This window comes from Dipodomys ordii, unplaced genomic scaffold (genome assembly GCF_000151885.1).
Source record: "Dipodomys ordii isolate 6190 unplaced genomic scaffold, Dord_2.0 Scaffold58, whole genome shotgun sequence".
Lineage (NCBI taxonomy): Eukaryota > Metazoa > Chordata > Mammalia > Rodentia > Heteromyidae > Dipodomys > Dipodomys ordii.
The window spans coordinates 3,778,898-3,801,178 of record NW_012267274.1 but is presented as its reverse complement, the minus strand read 5'-3'; the positions used below and the strand labels follow the sequence as shown (position 1 = coordinate 3,801,178).

At 48.3% G+C, this 22,281-nt stretch overlaps 1 protein-coding gene across 2 annotated transcripts in view; it reads left to right on the top strand.

Moving 5' to 3' along the window:
• Dock1 (dedicator of cytokinesis 1) overlaps positions 1–22,281 on the top strand; it is a 437,833-nt gene that overhangs the window by 339,595 nt on the left and 75,957 nt on the right. For both annotated transcript variants that reach the window (XM_013021945.1, XM_013021944.1), the window contains exons 30-31: positions 14,305–14,383; positions 15,596–15,696. In XM_013021945.1, the coding sequence (XP_012877399.1) occupies positions 14,305–14,383; positions 15,596–15,696 (180 nt within the window). The remainder of the gene's footprint in view (positions 1–14,304; positions 14,384–15,595; positions 15,697–22,281) is intronic.

The window sequence follows — 22,281 nt, the reverse complement described above, 5'->3', positions numbered from 1 at the left end:
AAGATGTCTGCACCTCCTCCCAGATATGTGATGATGTGTTGTCAGGGGTGGTGATATGGAGTGTAAGGAAACCCCTCCAGGAACAGAGAAGAAAGGGGATTCTGTAGAACCCCTAGAAGGAGCGCTTCAGCTTAGCCCTCATCCTTTATTTCCCACCTATAAATTGGAGAGAGTGTGTATGAGCCCTTAGCCCAACAGGTAGCATGGAAGACTTGGCTGGTCAAGGCTGCTCCTTCACCTTTAGAAGAATGAACTCCTCTCCCAGGAGCTTTTTGAGGTATGAGCTAGTATCTGGCCCCTGCTGCTGTCCTGCTGGTTCAAAGCCAGCTGTGAGAGAAGCCACTGGGCCCCATGACGAGGTATTGGTGAGAGGCAGAACTTAGCAGCAGGCTGCTCAGCAGAGCTGGTCTTGGTCATGGAAAGTGGGAGTAAGCTCTCCCCCAGCTTGGGTGGGAATTGTCAGTTGTCAGGATGGGATCAAGAAACAGCAGGAATGCAAAGATGTTCTCAAGATCGTGGAGAAGAGGTATGGCATAGACTAGACTCTGACTCACAGAAGCCTCTAAAGGAAAAAAGTCTACTTCTGCTGTCTCAACCCCTGGGCTTTAGATGGCAGAAACAGACAGAGCAGAAATACCCTACCACAAATGCATTTGACAATGATGAAGCCTCATCTCCTGGGACCTTGAACATGCCTTCACTGTCCTCTGCCTGTCTTATCATTGCCACTAATCACTATTCAATCATCCTGCCAGGACTGCAACTGAGAAATGCCTGGAAAGTGGGTTTCCCCGGAGCAGACTAAGAAGGCAGCTTCCCATGGCCCCACTGAGGGTCCAAAGCAAGATTGTCTTCTCAGCCAGAATGGCTTCTAATCCCACGTGTGATGAGGTGGTGGGGGTCCCATCTACCCTCCTCTGATGAATCTGAGGGAGAGAGGCCCAGTTGCTATGGGAGCTGAAGAGGTCACTGTTCCAGTTTGGATATAAGGTGCCCCTTCCCTAGAAGCTTAGACCACAGCAAGTGGAGCTATTGGTTGGGGTCTGGATCATGAGGGTGGTAACTACCTCCGTGGTGGGAGGGGAGGACCAGTTGGAGGTAGAAGGCCACTGTGGTGTGGCTTCAGATAGCATATCTTATCCCTGTACACTTCCCCTCATCTCTACTTCCTGGCCACCATGAGAAACTCTGCTTTCCCCTGTATGACCTTCCTCCATGATGCTTCTGTCTTGGCTGCAGGTTTCCATGATTGGAAACATGGACTGAAACCATGAAGCAAAACAAATCTTCCCACCTTTTATATGTTTCTCTCAGGTCAGTGTTTTGTCACAGTGACAACACTAACACACAGCCATCTGTAAGCTGCCCATCGAGTACGTGAGCCCTGGTCTCACCACTGCTTGCCAGACTTTACTGCTCCAGGTCAAATCTGCCACATGCACAGACTGCTGGGAAGAGCATTTCCGCAAGCAGTGCACAGTGTGTGCTCCGGCTTTGAAATCCCCTCCTCTCTCCTTGGTTTTGGGATGTGTTCTGGTAATGCCTAGAACAGTTCCGCCCTGAGTATGGAAAAGCTCAGACCTACCACAGTCATCATCTAAATCTGCCCAAGGCTGCAGCCCCCCCATAGACTCCTCTGAGAGAGGACAGAAGAATATGTTGTGTTGTCATTATTGCATATGATGATGTTATAGGACGTATTTCTATGACATCTTTGCACTGATATAGAGGTCTTGCAGACATTCGTCAGTAATTAATTAGCCCAAAGGAAAAAAGATTGTCTGGACAGGAATCATACCAGTCCTTGAAAGGAGAACTTGCCTTGGCTGGAAGCAAATAGGAGATGAGATTAGAAGCACATAGAGCCCGCTTGCTGTTGTTGGTGGGGGGTGGGGGAGCAGAGCTGACAGCGGTCTGTCACAGTGGCAGAACTTTTATATCCTTTAAGTTCTCCTTTGTCCACAAAGATCTTTTGGAGACTATCCAGTAAATCAGGTGATAGAAACTTTCCTCTTTTCTCTCTTTGTCACACTCTTCGCCTCCCCTCCAACAGTAGCTGTCAATTATTAAACAGTTAATATGCACCTGTCTCCTTCCACTCCACAGTCCCTGGTCCTCAGCCTTTAGACCCTCCCTCTGCACCTCAGCGAACTGGAGTTCAGAACTGGACCAAGGCTGCCCGGCCTATAAGTGACAGCATTCAGTTTGGGCTCGTGACCAGACCTCCAGGAACCCCTCTTTCCTCTTCCCATGGCACGGAGTCCCCAGCACCTTTCACAGGCTTGGTCAGGGGAATCTCAGCAGACAGAAGAGAAGTTGCTAGGCACCAGAGAGGGTGGGAGGGATGGAAAATGCCAGCAAGTGCCAGCAGCTGCTCAGAGCTGTCTCTGACACCTAGGCCTGCAGTGGGCAGAGAAGCTTGTTCTGATGTCTAGCCTGTGGCAAGGAGCCTCCAGCGAACTACATTAGTTTGCTAAATGATTAAAGTGCCCTTAAGCAAGACTGGAAAATGCACTAGGATTATTTCTAGGCATACTTAGTCTATTCTGAGCAGGAAATGACTTGAAAAAAAAAGAATCTGCCTTTGTTCTGCGAGTCTCTCCTAAGACTTGTGCCTGGAATCATACAGCGCACTCAGGTGCTGAGCCACTAGGCGGGTTCATTTACACTGGCCAACACGTGCAGGAGGCAGTGCTGGGTGCTGTGGCTGGAAGAGGACACGGGACACTGGGGGGGTGTGCCACGGACTGAGCACCGTTCTGGGGCTGGCGACAGCCTGGAAAAGGTCCCTGTTAGGTATCTCTTGGTGTCTTTGTTGATGCTTATTTATTAGTGCTCCGTCTGTTCCTCATGCACATCGGAACAGCCTGGGTCTTTGGGTGGAAAGGCACACCTTCTTCCTGAGTGGGTTGGTTGGTTTCAATGTTTTACATCATGGAACGGAGTCACATGAAGTCATCAGAGTAGGACAGAAAACGTATGACTTTCCCTCTGTGGTTTCTGGAAAGTTCTGTTTCCTTGCCTCCCTGGGTTTCTCTTTTGTATGATCAAAAAAATACATGTGGTATAAAGTGGCTACGTCAGCCATTTCTGAGTGCAGGATTGTGTGGTATAGATTACATCTGCCAGGCACGGCCCTCGCCAAACTCTTCCTTTACCCTTGACCCCTTTTCCACCTTTACCCCATTCACCGAGACAAAATACCCCGTGTCCCATGTGCAGGGCTTGCCGGCACCTGGCAAGCAGGTCTTCCCGGATCTGTGCCTGTGCCCAGGGCTGCCGGTCCTGCTCCACCACCAGCCTGTGGCAGATCTGTCCATGGGGGCCCCTGACTCTTCCACTGGAGATCAAGGAACAATGAGAAGCGCCTTGGGGAAAGACCAGGCAAGTGGGTGTTGGGGTGCTGAAGGAAGGGTCTCTTGGGGAGATTAATCACTTTCCATGATTAATTTTCAAGGTAGGCTGTGGCCTTTCCCTCCCTCACTCCCATAGAGAAGTCTTCTATCCTGGGTTACTGGTAGCTCTTTCTGATGGATTTCTCTAAGACATTTTTGCCAGCCTCGGACTGAGATCCTCCCACCCACACTTCCAGCAAAGATGGGATGGGAGACCCACCCACCACGCCATACTTGTTTAATGAGATGAGGGGTCTCACCAACTTTTTAACCTGGGCCGGCCGTGAATCACGATTCTCTGCCTACTAAATAATGTGATTATAGGTGTATACCACCATTCCTCGCCCCTGTTAACTATTGTCCATAATATGGCAGTAAACACATTAGGGGTATAGAATGGTATCTTTTCAACACACTAACATTGTTCCCTTGGGATACCTACCCAACCTTAAGCTTGCTGGCTTACTTTGTAGTTCAAGTTTAATTGTTTGCAGAATCCCCTACCATTTTCCACAACGACTCACTAATTTACTTTTCCACTGACAGTGGACAAGCATGCCTGTTCCCTGGACAACGTTGTTACCTTTTTTTTTTTTTTAACCAAAGCCATTAGCTGCCATCCTACTGAAAATTTTATTCACATTTTCTAATTCACGATTACTAATGTTAAAGCATTTTTCATATATTTGTTGGACCTTTCTGTGTCTTCTTTTGAGAATTGTCTTGTAAGCTCGTTTGCCTGATTTAGCTCTACTTTAGCATTTAAGTCACTTTACATATATCTTGAAGACTAACACCCAATGATCAGATGTGGAGTTGGGGAATATTCTCTCTTGTTCTGTAGGTTATCTCTTTGAGAAAATATTTGCAAAAGTATGAGTTTTGAGGGGCTGGGAAGGTGGCTCAGTGGTAGAGCGCTTGCCTTGCATGCGTGAAGCCCTGGGTTCGATTCCTCAGCACCACATAAGAAAAAAGAAAAAAGCCAGAAGTGGCGCTGTGGCTTAAGTGGTAGAGCGCTAGCCTTGAGCGAAGAGCTGAGGGACAGCGCCCAGACCCAGAGTTCAGGCCCCACAACCGGACCCCCAAAAAAATAAAAAAAAAGTCTGAGTTTTGAAATCGGTTCTTCTTTACGCCAGACACTGGTGGCTCTGTCTAGCAACTCAGGAGGCTGAGCTCTAGGCTCTAAGGTTTGCAACCAGCCCAGTTCACCAGCAAAAAGCCAAAATTGGAGCCATGAGTGGAACAGACAAGCTAAGGTGAGTCTGAGGTCCTCCACCCAAGCCCCAGTACCAGCACAAAATTAATTACATTTAAGGTACTTTTTAAAGAAAGCTGAAATAAAACCTCACCAAGCCACCACTGGGGTCCCTGTAATACAAGTAAGGGGACCTGTGGGCTTTTAGCATGTGTCTACCCTGACATTTGGCACCTCACTTCAGCTGCAAGTGGGTCGTTGCGTTCTGTAGTCTTCACAGGTACCTTGTTCATTTGGTTTTGTGTTTTGGCTGGTAGGGGGTGTTTTTTGTTTTTTGCTTTTGTCAGTCATGGGTCTTGAACTCTGGGCCTGGGTGCTGTTCCCGAGCTCTTCAGCTCAAGGCTACCACTTGAGCCACAGGGCCATTTCTGGTTATTTGGTGGCTAATCGGAGAGCAATGTTCCTGCGCCGGCTGGCTTTGAACCACGATCCTTAGATCTCAGCCTCCTGAGTGATAGGATTACAGATGTGAGCCACGGGCACCTGACTGGTTTTGTTTTTTGATCAATAAGTTGTATTTTCTGATAACTTAGAAACAGATACGAGCCTGGCCACTACCATCCCCCTACCCCCACCCCCCACCCAAAAAAAACCAATGAGAAATTCTTCAAAAAAATCTTCCTAGGGGACAGATCAGGAGTCCACGTGCTCAACCCTGTGGGCAAATGGCCACAGGCCCTCCCCAAATGAATGAGTGTGGCTTTGTTCCCATCAAACTTTGTCCATTCCCCTCCACGCACATTATTATGAAGGAGCAGCAGCAGCAACGGGAGCCTGGGGTGTTCTGATGAGGCTGGGAAGAGGCTGGAGCACTGGGCGCTGCTGGTGGAAACGAAGCAGTGGAGCCACCAGGGAAACGTGTACATCCCTCTTCGGCTGGGTTGGGAGCCGAAAGCTGTTCTCAGTATTGAAATAACGTCTACTTAAAAATGAGACTATGAGATTGGTAGGGGCTGGGGAGACAGGCCACACATCACGGACCGAAAGTGTTCATTGGTGAAGCTGGTTGAAGGACCACTTACCAGGCTGTCTGCTTCATTTTATGATGGAATTAATACACTGTGAGAGTACCAGAAATGCAGGGATTTTCTTGGCTCGTGCTGACCATCCTGGTGGAGGTTGCTAAGGAAGGCAGCGAGCTGTGCACTGGCCGCCCCGTCCAGGTCTGCCCCTCGAACTTCCCATGATTCCTGCAGCATGTGTGAGTGCTGGAGAGCACTCCGCACCATTTGTATGCAATCGTTCAGCCACCAGGCCTTGAATGCAGAGTTGGTCATGCGCTCAGGGGTGGAGCGGCAGCTGGAGGTGGACGTGGGGTGTGGCCACTCTCACGACGGCCCAGCTTGGCTCATGATGTTTCTTGGGCCAAGAGTGCTGTGTCAGTGAGTGCTGGTTCAGGGCACGAACCCTGCCTGCCAGTGTTCAGTAGACGGGGGCCCAGCTTGCTCTGGTCGTGGACACTGTGGCCTCCGGGGACATCTGTGTATAATCAGTGGGTGTCACAGCCTGTCTTCCTCAGCCAGGATGATTTGGATTATGGGGTCGAAAACAAAATTAGGGCATTTTGGAAAACAAAGTTAGAGCTCATGTGGACCGAAGTGGCAGGGACTGGTTTTCGTGGCTTCAAAGCACTGCCCACAGGTGTCTTCCCGGCCTTGATACACTCACTGTGCACCATTTCCCACTCACAGATTCACCCAGATCCCACCCCATCCCCACTCCCTACCAGAAAGGCGTCCATCCCACATTCCTGGCCACTCATCCTGTTCCCAGGTGACCCTTTAGCCTCATTTCCAGAAGGTTTTAGTGGCATTGGTCTATTGACTTGAGGCAGGCCCCCAGGCTCCCAAGCTCCTATGTAATACTTCGCCTTCCCACCCGAGAGGCCTCTCTTCAAAGGCCCATTTAGTGCATGTGGGGCTTCCATTTCCCATGCAGGTCACAGGGCAGGAGGCTGCTAATCCCATTTAGTCACGGACTTGAAGAAAGTTCCAGCAAGTGTGGACTGTGCAGAAGGGCAGGTCAGTGGAAATAAGACACACATTAACGCTTGCTCCTGCTCAATTGAGTGACAGTCTCCCTGTGTCTTTTATCAGTTCACCCTCTTACCCCTTTTCCCCAGCATTCCTGAATTAGGCGGAAATCATTTTAAGGCAAATTTCCAGCTACTGCTACTTGACGCACCATTCTGCAGGGACAGAAGCTGTCACTTTTAATTCCTTTTTTATTTTTTTTTCTATCCATTTTGGGCAAAGCAGTTTGTTAAAGGGATGCATTTCCCCCCCAAAAGCAGCTTGTTTTGATGCCAAAAGTATTTCAATGCCCTCATAATGAACTGTACAATCTGATTATGTAACTTAAAATAAGTTTAGAGATGGAATAAAAAAATTCCTCCCAGCATCGCAATTTGAGGAAGGAGCTTTGCGTTTCACTGCAGGCTCAACGCCTAGCTCCATATTTTCCCCCTCTTTAGTAATAAGGACCTCGTGGTGAGTTTTATTGGCATCAAGCGCTGGGTAACAAGAGATTGTAGACATGCCTGAGGCTCCATCAGAATGGAGTCATTTAAGAGAGGTGACTGTGCCAGGAGCTTGTAATAGTTAAATTGCTTTCTGATTACTTTCCACTTGCTAAATTCCCTTCTTCCCAATTAGCACATAATTACTTAGGACGTCCTACCTACCTTCCTGCACATAGCCGCAGTCCCTCCCACTGGGAGGCCTGCAGGGTGTTCTCCTATAGCGGCTGAAGTGTCCCCTGACCCTTTTTGTGCTAGGGCAGAGTGGGCATCTCGGTGGTGTCCCCAGGAACTGGGGATGTCCCCAGGGATGGGATGTCGGGTTGAGAACCTTGGGACTGCAGGCAGACTTGTCCAGCTGTCCGCCACGCCCAGCCCTCATCCTGTGCTGTGCTGGCTGTCCTTCCCCGTTCACCAACTGTGACTGAAGAGTTTAGGAACTGTCAGTGGAGATCACAGTTTAGTGACTTTGTGCCATGTGGTAGTCCCAAAGTTAAAAACAAAATAGAACCCTTTATTAGCCTCATTTCCAGAAAGTTCTAGTGATATTGGTGTTTGGATTCCAAGTTCCAGGGAGCTCAGAGGTGCATTGCTTAGTGTTCTCATCTGTTGGTGGAGAAAAAGAGAATCTAAAAGAATTGAGGAATTCTTTGGGTTTGCTGTAATGTTGCTTTTTCAACTTGGAGGTAGGGACTGGGGCTTGAACTCAAGGCTGACTCAACCAGTAGAGCCACAGCTCTACTTCTGGCTTTTTAGTGGTTGCTTAGAGATACAAGTCTCACCGACTTTCCTGCCCAGGTAATTTCAAACCTTAACCCTCAGATCTCAGCTTCCTGAGTAGCTAGGATAATAGGCAGAGCCACTTGTGCCCAGCCTGTTTTAACTTTTATTTTGAATTGACAAATAAATGTTTGTCTTTCTGGCTGTAGTGTGGTGTGGTGATACACATACCTCTTGTGGAATGGTTAAATCAAGCTATTAACTTCTGCCACCTCCTGTTGTCAGCATTTCTTTGTGGTATGGACCAACTTTCTGAAAGATGCATAGCTAAATGTTTTGCATGGACATGAAACTATTGATTGACAGATATTAGATTAATACCCCAACTTATACAAATTATAAACGTGTCAGCTATAATTAAACTCATTTGACACAGACAGGATGTAGCCAAATGTTGTTTCTAGTGGGAGCTCACCAGGATTCCATATCCAGACTAGCAAAGAAGGAAATTAGGAAACTTTCTGAGTTGTGTGGTTTGTTCAGTTACATGGGTATGAGTGCACTGTCTCCATCTCCCAGGAGCTTCCACGATTTTTTAGCTGCATGAGATGTCTGCTTCCACCTTCCTGGAAATAGAATAATGTACCCCAAACAAAGAGGCTCTTGTCTTTCCACTGGGCCTTTAGAAAGAAAACTTGCAGACATCTTGACCTGCTGGCATTTTAGATCTTTTTAGAATAATATGATTTTCTTCTGACCCTTTCTCTCCCCAGCTCCCCTTATTGATCCGTGCATTTGATTTTTATCTTCTAAAACTTTAGATTATGAATAATTCCTTCCATCAACGGAAAGAATATCTAATGTGGGCTTGCCCTTTTTCTTAATGACTTTTTGACTGTTTGGAACAGCACCCGTTAAAGTATTTAATTTTCACACCATTAGCTTTGATTTTAGAACTCACCTCATTCTTCTGACTCCAAATAAGACCTAAATCATTTGGCTCACAGGGTGATTGTTGTCTTCCCCTGGTGTCCCTGACTTTTCTGGAAGACTAGAATAATGCCTACCTGTTCTACTTTCTCTTTCCAGCTTCTCACTCTGCCCTTTGCCTGCCTCTGCACCTGGGCCTGATGCTTATACACTACAGTGCTGACTGGGAGACTTCCACCCCTCCACTACAGCAAGCTGGCGGGGGGCGTAGGGAAGGCCGTGTTTGTGCTGCTGGGAATCCCAGGGCCTTGGCTCAGAGAGATGGGTTAGTCTACTTACAGTCTTCCAGCAGATCATTTCAGGATGTACACAGTAGCAAGGGGTCCTCTTAAATGCACTAGAGGAACTTGATACATAAAAGACAAGATCATTGTGATCAAAGGAAAGCACCCTAAGCAAAAGGAAAGAAATGTAAACATCACCTGATGTGGAAAAGTAACTTGTATTGTCAAAGTTCATAGAATTCACAAACTGTCTAGACTATGATAATGACAATTTGCCTTGTGAAAGTTAAAATGTGTTTGTGACCCTAACTATCACTATTCCACAATACTGTGAAATATGTGAAAGTTATGTAATCACCTAACCTCAATTAAAGAAAAAAAGTGAGCCAAGGGATGGGTTAAGAGGAGAGATGGTGACAATATTGTCAGACACGTTGTACTCACTCATATACTGTTTTGTAGATGGGAACTTCTTTGTACAACTTCTTAAAGATAATAAAAAATAAATTAAAAAAGGACAAACACTGAAGATGAAACTGAAGGAATGATCTCTGAAGGCAAGGAAAAGGGTAGCAGCGCCAGACTTAGATACCAGATACCTGAGGAGAAATTGGGGTCATAAGAACTTAAAAAGAGCTAAACTTGATCCAAAAAAACCTTCCTCAGAATGCATAGCCAAATACTATGGCCAATTTGTGTCTCCATCCAATGTGAATCAGAGCCTGATCTCCTGGGCCAGCTCATCCATCCATCCATCCATCAATTCATTCATTCATTCATTCATTCATTCCTGTGATGATCACCCAGTGAGCATAGTCCATGTACAAAGTGCTATGTGGGCAAAGAAGGCATCTGGGTGAACCAGCAGACACAGCCTAGCACCCCCCAAGATGTTGACACAATGGTAGGTGCGGGCTTCTCTAGCTAATTCTTACAGTGCCCCAGGGCCACCAAGAGTGCCAAGGCAAGTCATTTGCACCTGTTCTCCCTGCCTCCACCTCCTTCTAAACCAATGGTCATTTCACTGTGTGAAGCCCAGTCGAAGGGAATCCTTTGGTTTAACCTTGTAAGGCACCCTCCATCTGTCCCGTCACATGGCTTGGCCTGTGGTGCTTTTCCTACCTCTGGATGACAGAAAGCAGATCGTCACACAGCAGCATCTACTATGATTTTCTTCTTTACATTCCATAGGTTGACATTTATTAGAAATAACTTAAGAATTACAGTGCTTAATAGACAGTCTTACCTACCATAGTCTCTGCTTCTATTTGCCTGGCTAGCTAATTGATTTATCATCAAGTGGATGATAGGTTTTTAATCCCATCCAGGGTGAAGGGCGGGACAGTTATTTACGAGTGTCCACACCAGTGCACTGAGCCCCATGGGCTGAATTGATTATGACTTTTACTTTATCTTTACTTTTCCTTGTGCAACTCGCAGTCTGTTTTTTGTTTTGTGGTTTGTTTGGTTTTTTGTTTCTTGTTTTGTTTTGGTTTTTTTTTTGGTCCTGGCTTTTAAATTTTTTTATAGGGGATCTAAATTATAGAATCCATCTCTCAGCACTTCTCTTCCTCAGATGGCAGTTCCTTAAAAAGCCTTTGTTCAACCTTTATTGTATTTCAGCCTGACATGGGTTTTGTTGTTGTTGTTGTTGTGTGTGTGTGTGTGTGTGTCTGGTGGGAGGTCCTCCTAGGGCTTGAAAACAGAGCCTGTGCACTATCTTTGAGCTTTTTTGCTCAAGACTCCTGCTCTACTGCTTGAGCCACATAGCTCCACTTTCTGGCTTTTTGGTGATTAATTGGAGATGAGAGTCTTGTGGACTTTTTTGCTTGGGTTGACTTCAAACGGCCATCCTCAGATCTCACCCTCCTGAGTAGCTAGGATTATATATGTGAACCACTGGCACCTCATTTGTTGTTTGTTTTTTAAAATCATTTTGAGAAATATCTTTATTTAGCCAACTGAATTTGTTCCAGAGCTTAATTAGAAATAGCACATTACAACTAGGTGGGAACTATCTGGAGGCAAAACAATTACCCTCTGATAATAACATAAACTTGTCATTATTGTAGAGGGCTGCAGACAGTATCTTCTAGAAGCCCAGTGTTCTTGAGCTTCCTGCAAGCCCCCTTGCAAGGACTGGAAATGTCCTCTGCCAGTGCTGAGCATGGTGTCAGACCCCCCCCCCCAGTTCTTGCAGTTATGTCCCCAGGAACTGTGCACAGAGTTGCCGGCTTTGATGGACAAGGAGGCAACGCTGTCCTCTTTGGCTCCGGTCCTGAACTTCTGAGGTTTGAACCAAAGCCCACACACGGAGGGCTGGCTGGAGGGCTGGGCTCTTACAGGGCAGGCCCTGAGTTTTGTGCTATTTGTCCTCAGTCCTGTATTTCTTTGTAAAGATGTTTCAAAAGGGTTTTGGGTCCCAGGCCCAGACTGTTGGAGTCTTGCCCTAGCACAACCAATAAAGAAGAAGCAATAGTGAAGGGAGAGGAAGGAGTAGAGGAGGGAGAGGAAGGAGTAGAGGAGGGAGAGGAAGGAGTAGTAGAGGGAAAGGAAGTAATAGTGGAGGCAGAGGAAGCAGTAGTAGGGGGAGAAGGAGGAGGGTCATTACATGGCACCGGGACCTCCGAGGAGGGAAGGTGGAGTTTCAACCCATGCTTTGGGTTTAAGCAGGAGGAAGAATTGGGGGTGAGGGAGAAGTGTAACTCATCACCTGTGGACTTGGCGCCTACCGCCGGCCTGGCAGCTCGTGGTCTCACAACTGGACAGGTGTGGTCTTTTTTTTTTTTTTTTTAATTGTGAACATGCTGTACAGAGGGGTTACAATTACATGGGCACATTTCTTATCAAGCATTGTAGCCTCCTCCTTTGTTTACGCTTCACATCCCTTCCCTGCCCCCCCCCCCCCAATCCCCCCCCCCCCCCCACCAAAGTTGTAAAGTTTGTTTTCGACATGACAACTTGTACTTCTCATTGTTGCAGCGGGTCCACCTGTATCCTTATTTAAACGACTTGTTTTTCCCCATCTCCTCCACATTTATACTGACATCAAATATAGTGAAAGCAGGGGTTATACTGTGGGGGAGGGACATACAAAGCAACAAAGAAATAATCTTATAAATGCATTAGAAACAAATGCATGAAAGAAAAAAAACATTTAAATACATATCTAAGGGTTTATTTTCCTAACATCACCTTATCTGACTGTTTCTGCTTGACTCATACATATACTAGATATTGCAAATAAGGGAAACCATGGGGCCTATGTTTCTTTGGGCCTGGCTTACTTCACTTAATATAATTTTTTCCAAGTCTTTCCATTTCCTAACAAATGGGGCAATGGCATTTTTTCTGATGGAGGCATAGAATTCCATTGTGGGTTGGTTCCATATCTTAGCTATGGTAAATAATGCTGCAATAAACATAGTTGTGCTGGTAGCTTTAGTGTGGTCTTGTTTGTAAACATTAGGGTAAATGCCCAAAAGTGGGATTGCTGGGTCATAGGGGAGCTCTATGAGGAGTCTTTTGAGGAACCTCCAATTTTTTTTTTTTTTTTTTTACAGTGAGCACTGCTGTGGAGCAGGAAGTTTCTGTCTCCTGTCTGGATTTCCAGGTGTCTATAAAATGACGCCAGGAGAGGATGGCTCAGAGCTAAGAACACAAATAAAAATGGAGTCTGGGATGCCAGGCTTTTATCCTGCCTTCAGTGAATTCTTGGGCAGTCAGTGGTGCTGAGCAAAAGCAGCTTTGAAGTACCTGTTACAAAGATGCCCACAGCTTAAAAAACAATCATACCCATTTACCAAATTCAGCTGTAAGGGCATTTTCTTTTCAAATATACCTGGGCATCTCATTTGCAAACTTTGACGTATGTCAGCCAGACCTGGCCAGCCTGGCCCTTGTGACTGGACAAGGCAGAGGTTCTCATAGCTTTCCACAAACAGTTACTTAAAAACACATTTTCTTCCAGGCTCGCATTGTGTTGATGTCCCCGGAGAGAGATGCAGGGAAGTCTGCCTGCAGTTTTTTTTGTTTTGTCTTCAGTGGTAGAGACGGCAAACTGCAGAGTGGGCCATGCAGCAAGCTGTGCGGGTCCTGTGGGTGAGGCAGACACAGCTCCCGGGCTGCTCCTCCAGCCCTGCCTGGCTGGAGAGGGGGTGTAGTGAGAAAGCCCCAGTTACCAGGAAGTAACCTAGATTTTCCTCTCACTCCAGCTGCTCCCTGCTGCTAAACAGAGGGAGGGTGATTAAGTTTATTATCTGTGACCCGCTGCTAATTCCTCTCACATTCTTCCTTGTGCCAGACTTGGGGACCACTTTCAAGGAAAAAAACTGGGCTCTGCTTTTTTTTTCTTTTGTCAACACTTTGAAGGGTTATTAAAAGGAAAACAAAACAAAACAAAAAAAACAAACCCATACTGAATGAACAAGCACCGGAAAGCCGAAACTCCAGAGTCACCACAGCCCAAATGAGGTTCATGATAAATGGCTTTTCTATGATTGCCTTGTATATTTTATCATCAAAAAGTAAAAGTCGATGTATTGAGAATGATGCTTAACATCGTATGGGATCCATGAATCACAGAATTAAAATCCCTGTGGAAAAGTCTCACCAAATCACTTTTCCTATTGACTAAAGCTCTTTAATTTTCCCTTAACAATAGAACAGTGATGGAAATTAGTACTGTTAGCACAATGTAAGACAAACCATGCAATGCCAGCCATATTCTCTGGGGTGGGCCTGATACACCCACCATTCCCAGCCTGATAGTTTGTGTGCTAGAAGCCCATTCCAGTTCAGAGCCTTAAGAAGCCATCTAAGCAAACATAATTTAATGATGTTACATTAAGACATTGCAACTTTAGGAAAGGATTTTATTTGTACCTTTCTGTTCTTCCTTCCTTTAAAATTGGAATTTCTTAAGTGATAACTTTCCAAATGTGATTTTCAGAAGCTGTTATTTTGGTCTGTCCTCTTTGTTCTGTGATTGCTAATTTTCTTGATTAATTTGGAGAACATCTGCATATAATTCTGTGGGTTTTCTTTGTTTTTTGTTTTTTTTTGGCAAATTCTTCCAACTTTGAACAGGACTTGGAGACTTCACTCTCCAAACAGTCTGGGGTTGCATCTAATTGAAATGCCAACCCCACAAAGGTGCGGATTCTAAGTGTGTAATTATGTAATTTTCTCTTGATCTTTCAGAGTCTTCCTGAGAGCGATTAATCAGTATGCAGATATGCTGAACAAGAAATTTCTGGATCAAGCCAACTTTGAGCTACAGGTAAGAGAGGCAGACCTGAGCCTTGTAGTGGAGTGGTGTTAATATAAATGACTGGTGCATGCCGGTCATTTGTAGTTCTAATCCTGGAGCTGCATTGGTCTCTCATCTGATGTGTGGAAACAGAATTCACCGTGTGTGCTGTTGGACCTTAGGAGTGACAGTTATGCCTCCAGGGTGTTTGCTCAATTTAACAACTTAGGAGATGGAGTTGTTCCAGAGAATTGACTGAGTGGGAGAGAAGAGGGGTTCTGCAAGCAGGTAGCCAGGAGGCCCCAGTGTCAGTGTGTGGCTACAGGACTGTCTCCACTGTCCTGAATTGCAGCACCAGGGTCAGCAGGAGGAAGAGCGGGTCTGCCCCACTCATCTTGCTCCTAGAACTGTGTCCCCAGCACTCTTTCTTGGCTTCGTGTCACTCGACACCTTAACCCAGGGTAGTCATTTGCCAGTCCCTCAGGAAGGGCTCATCAGTGCATGCTCTGTGTGTGTGTGTGTGTGTGTGTGTGTGTGTGTGTGTGTGTGTGTGTGTGCATGAAACACCTTTGGGTACATACTGTACGTGCCTTTATGTGTGTGTGAAATTGCTTCTCTGTGTGTTGTGTGTATATATCCCTGTGTGTGTGGTGTGTGCATGTGTGTGGCATGTATCATATCTCTTGAGGGTATGCTTTGTGTGCATGCATGTGCATGTGTGTGAAAAGCCTCTAGAATGTATGATTTTGTGTGTATGTGCATGCATGTGTGTATGTACATGTGAAGAGCCTCTTGTGTGTATGCTTGTGTGTATATGTGTGTGTTTGAAAATCCCATACTCAAAAACTTAATAAAATACGTATTTTATTTTTATTTGTTATTTATTTATTTATCTTGGTGCTGGTCCTAGGGCTTGAACTCAGGACTGGACACTGTCCCTTAGCTTTTTAGCTCAAGGCTAGCACTCTACCACTTGAACCACAGTTCCACTTTCAGCTTTTTGGTGGTTAATTGGAGATAAGAGTCTCCCAGATTTTTGTACCTGGGCTGGCTTTGAACTGCGATCCTCAGCCTCAGCTTCCTAAATGGCTAGGATTACAGGTGTGAGCCACTAGAACCCTGTTTGTTGTTGTTCTGACATTTCTGAATATGTGTCAAGCAGATGACAATTGTCCCGGGGCCTTTCTGGGGTCCTGTGTGAAGCTGTGCAACCACTCAGCCTCTCCTCACTCTGGTTTGCAGCTCTGGAACAACTACTTTCACCTGGCAGTTGCCTTCCTCACTCAGGACTCCCTGCAACTGGAAAATTTTTCGAGTGCCAAGAGAGGCAAAATCCTGAACAAGTAAGTCGCTTGTCCAGCCCCGACACTGGGCAGGAGCCTGCAGCACTATTAGCATAATTTTCCTGTCATCTCTAAGCCAACTGGGTACAAATTGAGATGTAATCACAGTGTAATGAAAGGGTGGTTTTAAATCATGAATCCAATATTGCCTTTTCTAACCCATGAATCAGGATCTAAAATTGCAGGATGCGTCCTGGTAGGCTCAACGTCAGGGCCCTTAGAGATGGTTAGAGCAACACAGAATTTGAATTTCTGGAGATAATGACTTTTGCTGGGCCTGTTGTGATGTCATTACACATGTGGATTACTTTATTGCTTAATTCCCCAGTCCTTCCTAGAAAAAGGGAGGATTCTGATGGAAAGCAGTGGCATTGCCGGTTTTGTCCGCACCTCACAGGGGCTCCCTCCTGGCACCAGATGACCTGTCTTCCTCTTGGTAGATTTGGGTGGACTTGTATCAGCTTAAGTTCTGTGAAAGGAAGGTTCTTGGGGTACCTTCATCCCTGTCACCCCCGTCTGCACCTTACACTACAGCATCAAGAAAGAAAATCACTGCCTGAGTTTCCTTCCGTGAGCTCTTGCCTCTTCCTTCTGACTCATTTGCACTCATTTCCCATTGCTCTGGGCATGCTTTTCATCAAAACCCCTGAGAAGATTCTGGAATGGCTCCCCTATTGCCAGATCATTGTGTTCATAATACCTCTGCAATACGCTGACTGCCTAGGCTTTGCCAAGTCAGAGCTTCTTACGGAAGTCTCCAAAGGTGCCGGCCACTCTGCCTTCCTCCGGCTCCTTCAGTGTTCTCTGTTTTGCGGGATAAACATAAAGCAGATTACCCTAGAGAGCAAGATGTGTTTCAGTAAATAATTTAGTATGACCAAGCCTGGTGCTCATTTTCATATACAATCATTGAAAAGCTAAAGCGTTCATTGAGTCCGCTCATCGCCCATATTTTCCAGATAAAATGAGGTGAGGACAGAGTCACTGGCTGCCCTGGCTAGAAGGTCCGGAGAGCACCAGTGCAGGCAGCTCAGATCCCAGCGTTGTAACACCTGCTGCGTTGGTGACCTTGAAGCCTTTGGTCTGTGCCCTTCTACGTAAGGCCAGCCTGGCCCTGGCCAGTTCTCCTTCAGGCCCCCTGATAACTAGTGTCTGAAAGCCCTGGTCTAAGACAGTGTACAGTGTTCAGAAGGGCAGATACCATCTGAACATGGTGTGGACAGTAGTGCCTCGCCATGGTACCAGCAATACCATGTCCTTGGCACCTGCACAGGCCCGAATTCCTAGCCTTGGCCTCACTTTCCCAGGCGAGACCCTCTGGAGCCCGACTCGCCACAGCAGCACCTGCAGGGCGACATATGCCCGGCCCTAGGTGGTGAGGGACGGCGCTCGCTGTTTCCTGCTGTTCTTCCAGTGCTCCACGCTGGAGGCCGTAACCACCAGCACCGCCTTGGCACTGCGGGCCCTGTGGGCACAGCCCCCTCAGGGCCACAGCTCCTCGGAGCCCAGGCCCCTGTTGCCCATCTCCCAGGAGGAGCTGGCTGGCGGGAGCACCCCTGTCCCCGCTGGCTGTGCCCACTGAGCGACGACGCTCCAGCCGGCTGCGGGACCCACGGCTCCTGTGCCCCTGTGCTTCCCCCCCTAGGCTTGCCCACAGGAGAAGAGAGCTGCGGTGGAACCGGAGGCTCGAAGGCTGGGGTGGGCACGTGCCAGGCAGGGTCCTCGCTCTGCCCTGGGAGGGTCCTCGTGCTGGTGTGCAACAGTCCAAGCCAAGGCAAGGCCCAGAAGCGCCTTAGCCACGCCAGGCCTTGGCCACCAGAGAAAATGGCTGCTCCCCACAGAGCAAGGTAGAGTCAGAGGCTTTAAAGCCAAAGAAAGTCAGACGTGGCAGCCGGTGTCTCTGTGCAAAGCCAGCGGGGCTCCTGGATCGGGCCTGGGATCTTTCACAACCACCAATCCAGTCTTCCATGGATTTCCGAGCAGTTCACAAGGAGTCCTTGCAGGATGGTTTCGGGGCCCCTGGGAGCCTGGGGGCACTTGCAGGGGTCATGGGCTCTGGGTCTGTGTGGACCGGCCATCAAGCGGCCCCGGCCTTCCTCTGTCTGAGACAAGCCCGATGTGGGCGGTGCGGCTGCGTGCAGACCATCAGCACTTGCTGCGCTCTTCCCGCCTCGATAAACCTGACACACTTCGCAGGCCATTCAGAGCTCTTACTTCTAAATAACAAAGCCTGAGTAAGAAATGTTTGCAGGCATCCTGCTCAGCAGTTTGTTTTCTCGGCATGTGTGTACGGTGGACATGCACAGTGGTTTGTGTAAAGTTATCTGTGCTCAGGGTTCTTGGGGCTCAGGAGAGAAAGGAAAAGCGGTTCCCACAGTGAAGACATTCGCCAGCTATTGGAGGAGGCAGAGAAGCCAAATTGTAAAATTCACAAGCACAGGAGGACAGAATGGGGTAGTGACTAGATCTAATGGCTGGGACCCTGGCCCTCAGGGCACAGCCTGGGGAACCCAGCGGCCTCCTGGCATCGTGGGCTTCATGCTGAGAGGAAAAAAGCTGAGAGCTCTGCCCGTTTGACTACCTGGAGCCAAGCGTCGGCTAACAGCCAGCCCCGAGGGGACAGGGAGCCGCCAGGGACAGGGCCTGACCTATGTCTGTGGGAGACATAAGGAATTAGTGGAGCCTGGGGCCCTGGCACATGGTGTAGAGGGGCAGTGATGTGGGTGGACCTGTGGGCCTGAGCCGGAGGCTGGGGGTCCCTTGGAGCACAGTAAAACATGTTGCACTCGCTCACCGGTCTGTGTCCCAGCCCCCAGGCTGTCCCCCGTGGGCCCGTCTGCTTCTCTAGGTCTTAGCGGATGACCCCTGCCTCTCTCTGCCCACCTTTGTCTGTGCCCTACCACACCCGGTAGGCCCACACTTCTGTGTGGTGCAAAACAGTAGAATGTTCTAGTATCAGAAGACCTGTCTCTTTGTTCCCCCTTGTTTAGTGCTCAGTCCTCCAGTGACGCAGATAGGGATGAGCGGGAGATCCAGTCCCCAGTGTATAAAAGAACGGCCCATACCACACAGAGAACTGACCATGCCAGCCCCGAACCGGTAACAAGATGTGCCCGTGAACCCAGAATAAATGACCCCTGGGTCGCAAAGCCCATAACAAGAAAATGCAGTGAGTGCCGCACTCAGCCGGGAGCACTCCAAGAAGGACAAGGACGCAGCACCCGGCCGTAACCCCCCTCCACCCCAGTGCCTGCCACCGAGGTTCCGGAAACATGAGTGCATGTACCAGAGTTGCTTTTTGATTGGCTGCCAGCTTGACTTTAATATGCAGACCACTGAGCACCTTCCTGTGGGAGAGGGTGTCACGTGACTGCACCAGCCATTTAGTGAGCCAGGATATTAACCCAATGGACCATAGTATTCGTTTCCTATTTAGGTCCATCTGCCCTAGCAGTGAACACAACCCAGATGGCTTGAGGCCACAGAATTTTTTTTTTTTTTGTCACAATTGTAGAGGCCAAAGCTTTGAACCAAGACGCCAGCCGGATAGGTCTTCTGATGGCTCTGATGGAGAATCCGGTCCAGGCCTCTCCTCTGGTGTCTTCTGGCTGTCTCCAGTCCTTGCAGTTCTTGGCTTGTGGTTACTTAACTACAAATTCTGTCCGTCTTCAGATATGACTTTCCTTCACGGCTTCCTTTGTGTCTTTGTCACTAAATATCCCCTTCCTTCTAAAGACACCAGGCATTGGGTTAGTGTGACTTATGTCAACTAGATCCCATTTCCAAGGAAATCAAGTATACTAGATATAAAAATATATTGTATCAGGTTATCAGATTAATGTCCGTCTGTCCATTCACGCAAATAAGCTCCTGAGGTCTCTAAATCTTGTCAGAATTGCTCATTAAACATTTACCAAATGAGTCAGTCTAATGACCATTGCAATGCCGATTCATGACTGCCTGAATCTTTTTTTTTTCTTTTTTCTCAGTCGTGAGCCCTGAACTCTGGGCCTGGGCGCTGTCCCTCAGCTCTTCAGCTTAAAGCTAGCACTCTGACACTTGAGTCACAGCACCACTTCTGACTTTTTCTGTTTGTGTGGTGCTGAGGAATCGAACCCAAGGTCTCCTACATGCAAGGCAAGCGCTCTACCACTGAGCCACCTTCCCTGCCCGAATCTTTAAAGGAGGGGCCTAACCAGCTGGTGTGCAAGCTGGGACAGGCAGGCAGGATCTGTCTCCTGTTCTTCGGGAAAGCCTGGAGCTGCACATCATAGATCATTTCCCCTGTGTGGTCCAGGAGTCTGAGATCAGAATGGTCAGGTGGCTAGGCTCAGGTTGGCCTTTGTTCCAGCCTGGGCTGGCTCTGCTGGACCGGGATGATCTGGTCTAGGGGTAAGATGCAGGAGGCCAGGTGTAAGATCTCAGGCCGCCCTGAACATACATCCTATGCTTACTTCATGGGGTGGCACAGGGCGTGAGGGATGGTAGGAGCATCGAACCGAGCGAGGTGTCTTCCGCTCCCTGCCCATGTATCTTTGTGCCGTGGGCAGGGGTTCAATGCTATACCATCCAGCCTCCTCCCTGAAGGAATCACAGCACTGTCTGCTTCTGCACTCCTAATCTGAAATGCAAATGTTCCAAAAGACACACAGTGTTTGCTGATGTGAGAGGAGAAAAAATGTGCGCTCTCCTCTCCCGGCCCAGCAGCCATGCCTCTCCTTCCAGGCCTGGTCAGCTCCCGCAGCTCTGAATTGTTAGAGATGAACTTGAGCGTGATCTCTAGGGTTGCCACCAGCTCCAAATTCTGACTCCGGTTAATGAGCTGGAGCCTAGAAACTCAATTATGATCATTTTTCTCCTGCACGGGAAGAAGGTAGGAACGCTTCGGGAAGCCCTCTGGAGAGCTGATGACAGCGGTGGCTGCGTGTGGGGATTACCCAGAGGCGTGCATAGATTCATCAGTGCTGCCTTCTTATTAAAACTAAAGAGCAGATCAGTCTCGCTGCCAGGGAAGCCCAATCTTGCCCTTTACCGTCCAGCTCCCTCTCATCACCATGGCTTCCAGGCGGAGGCACTGGGTCTTGTTGACTCAGCAGCACTGTTTGGGGTGCCTGGCTCTCCTGAAGGGATCTCGGGTGATCTCAGGACCTCACCGACCCCTTTGTTCCCAGCTGCTCCCCAAAGAGAGGAAAGCCAGACTGGGAATGGAGCTCCTTGGCTCTCAGCCCTCCTTCCGACCTGAAGGAGAGGTTCCAGGCAGAGAGGGGGCACTGGGGACCACCCTTCTCTGTGCCCTCCCCAAGCACACCTGTCAGCGTCTGGGCTTCCACCCCAGCATTGGAAAAATGGAAGACCACCACCTGGACACGCCTAAGCCACACAGCTCAGCTGTGTTCAGCCCCTGATAGCCACATGTTCTTGCATTTAAATTTCCAGACTCTGGGAATTCCTTTAAATCATTGTAACTGTAATCGTTAGAGGGCCTGAGAGATGGAATTGGATCCCGGGCCAGAGAGACAGAGACCCTGGTGAAGATCATCAGCATAGCATCACGAGCTCTTGTGTTTCAAGAGATCTTGTCCCAGGGTTGACAAGGAATTTCACGCAGGCTCTGCAGGGGTGACCACACCGATTTACCAGCTGATTGGTCAACTCTGCTGCTCATGGTTTTCACCTCCTCTGGGGCTCTGGCCTCCTCGGTGTGTTGGGGATCTGATCATCCTAGTTTGTTTCCTTGGGCTGTGTCCTGGGCTTGTTTGTTTCCTTGGGCTGTGTCCTGGGCTTGTCTGATGCCTGGTTGGCTAAAAAGGCACTTGTCCACTCAACAGCACGGACCTTACTGACCTTGGAGGAAAGGTCAATGCCGGGATTGAGCATGGCTTACTTTTCTCATTCCTTTCTCCCTGCTAAATACTGGAAGATGCCAAGTTTCTGGGCCACCGAGTTACCAAGCCAATCCACCGGGTCCCACACTGCCACTGGCGTCCTCCCCGAGCAGTCTTTGATATTAATGCAGGAGCAAAGGGGGACTTGAGAGACTCCCAAAGGATGCTTGATTTATCAGGCTCAGATTGTATGGCCCTTGGGCTTAGGGTATGAATCATACACGGAAGTTGCTACTCTCCTGCTAAGGCCCAGTGGCTTTGCAGGTGGTGCTTTTCTCTATGTCAGACCTCTGCTCACTATGGTGTTGGTGATGAGCCCATCGCCTGCTCCCTCCCCACCCCCCCACCTTGAGGCACTGAATCCACCTGCATCCAAGCCAGCCCACCTGCTGGGCTGGGTTTCTGGCTCCCAGGGTGTCCTGGGACTGATTTAAGCTCTGACATCAGTTTCTCCCTCTGCACTGAGCCTCCCACACACCAGGGGGCGCTCTTGCAGGTGAGGTGAGTGCCCTGCTCACCTGCGGGATAGACCAGCACTTAGGGCCCTGGAGACTTTAGTAAGGTGGCAGGGACCGTGGTTGCTGACTTACTAGGAGGCTCTCTGCCATCAGGTTCCCTGAGCACGTCAGCTGCTGCCCAGCAAGCTCGGTGACAGCTGCACTCTATGATAATTTTGCAAATTATTATTTTTAATATAATC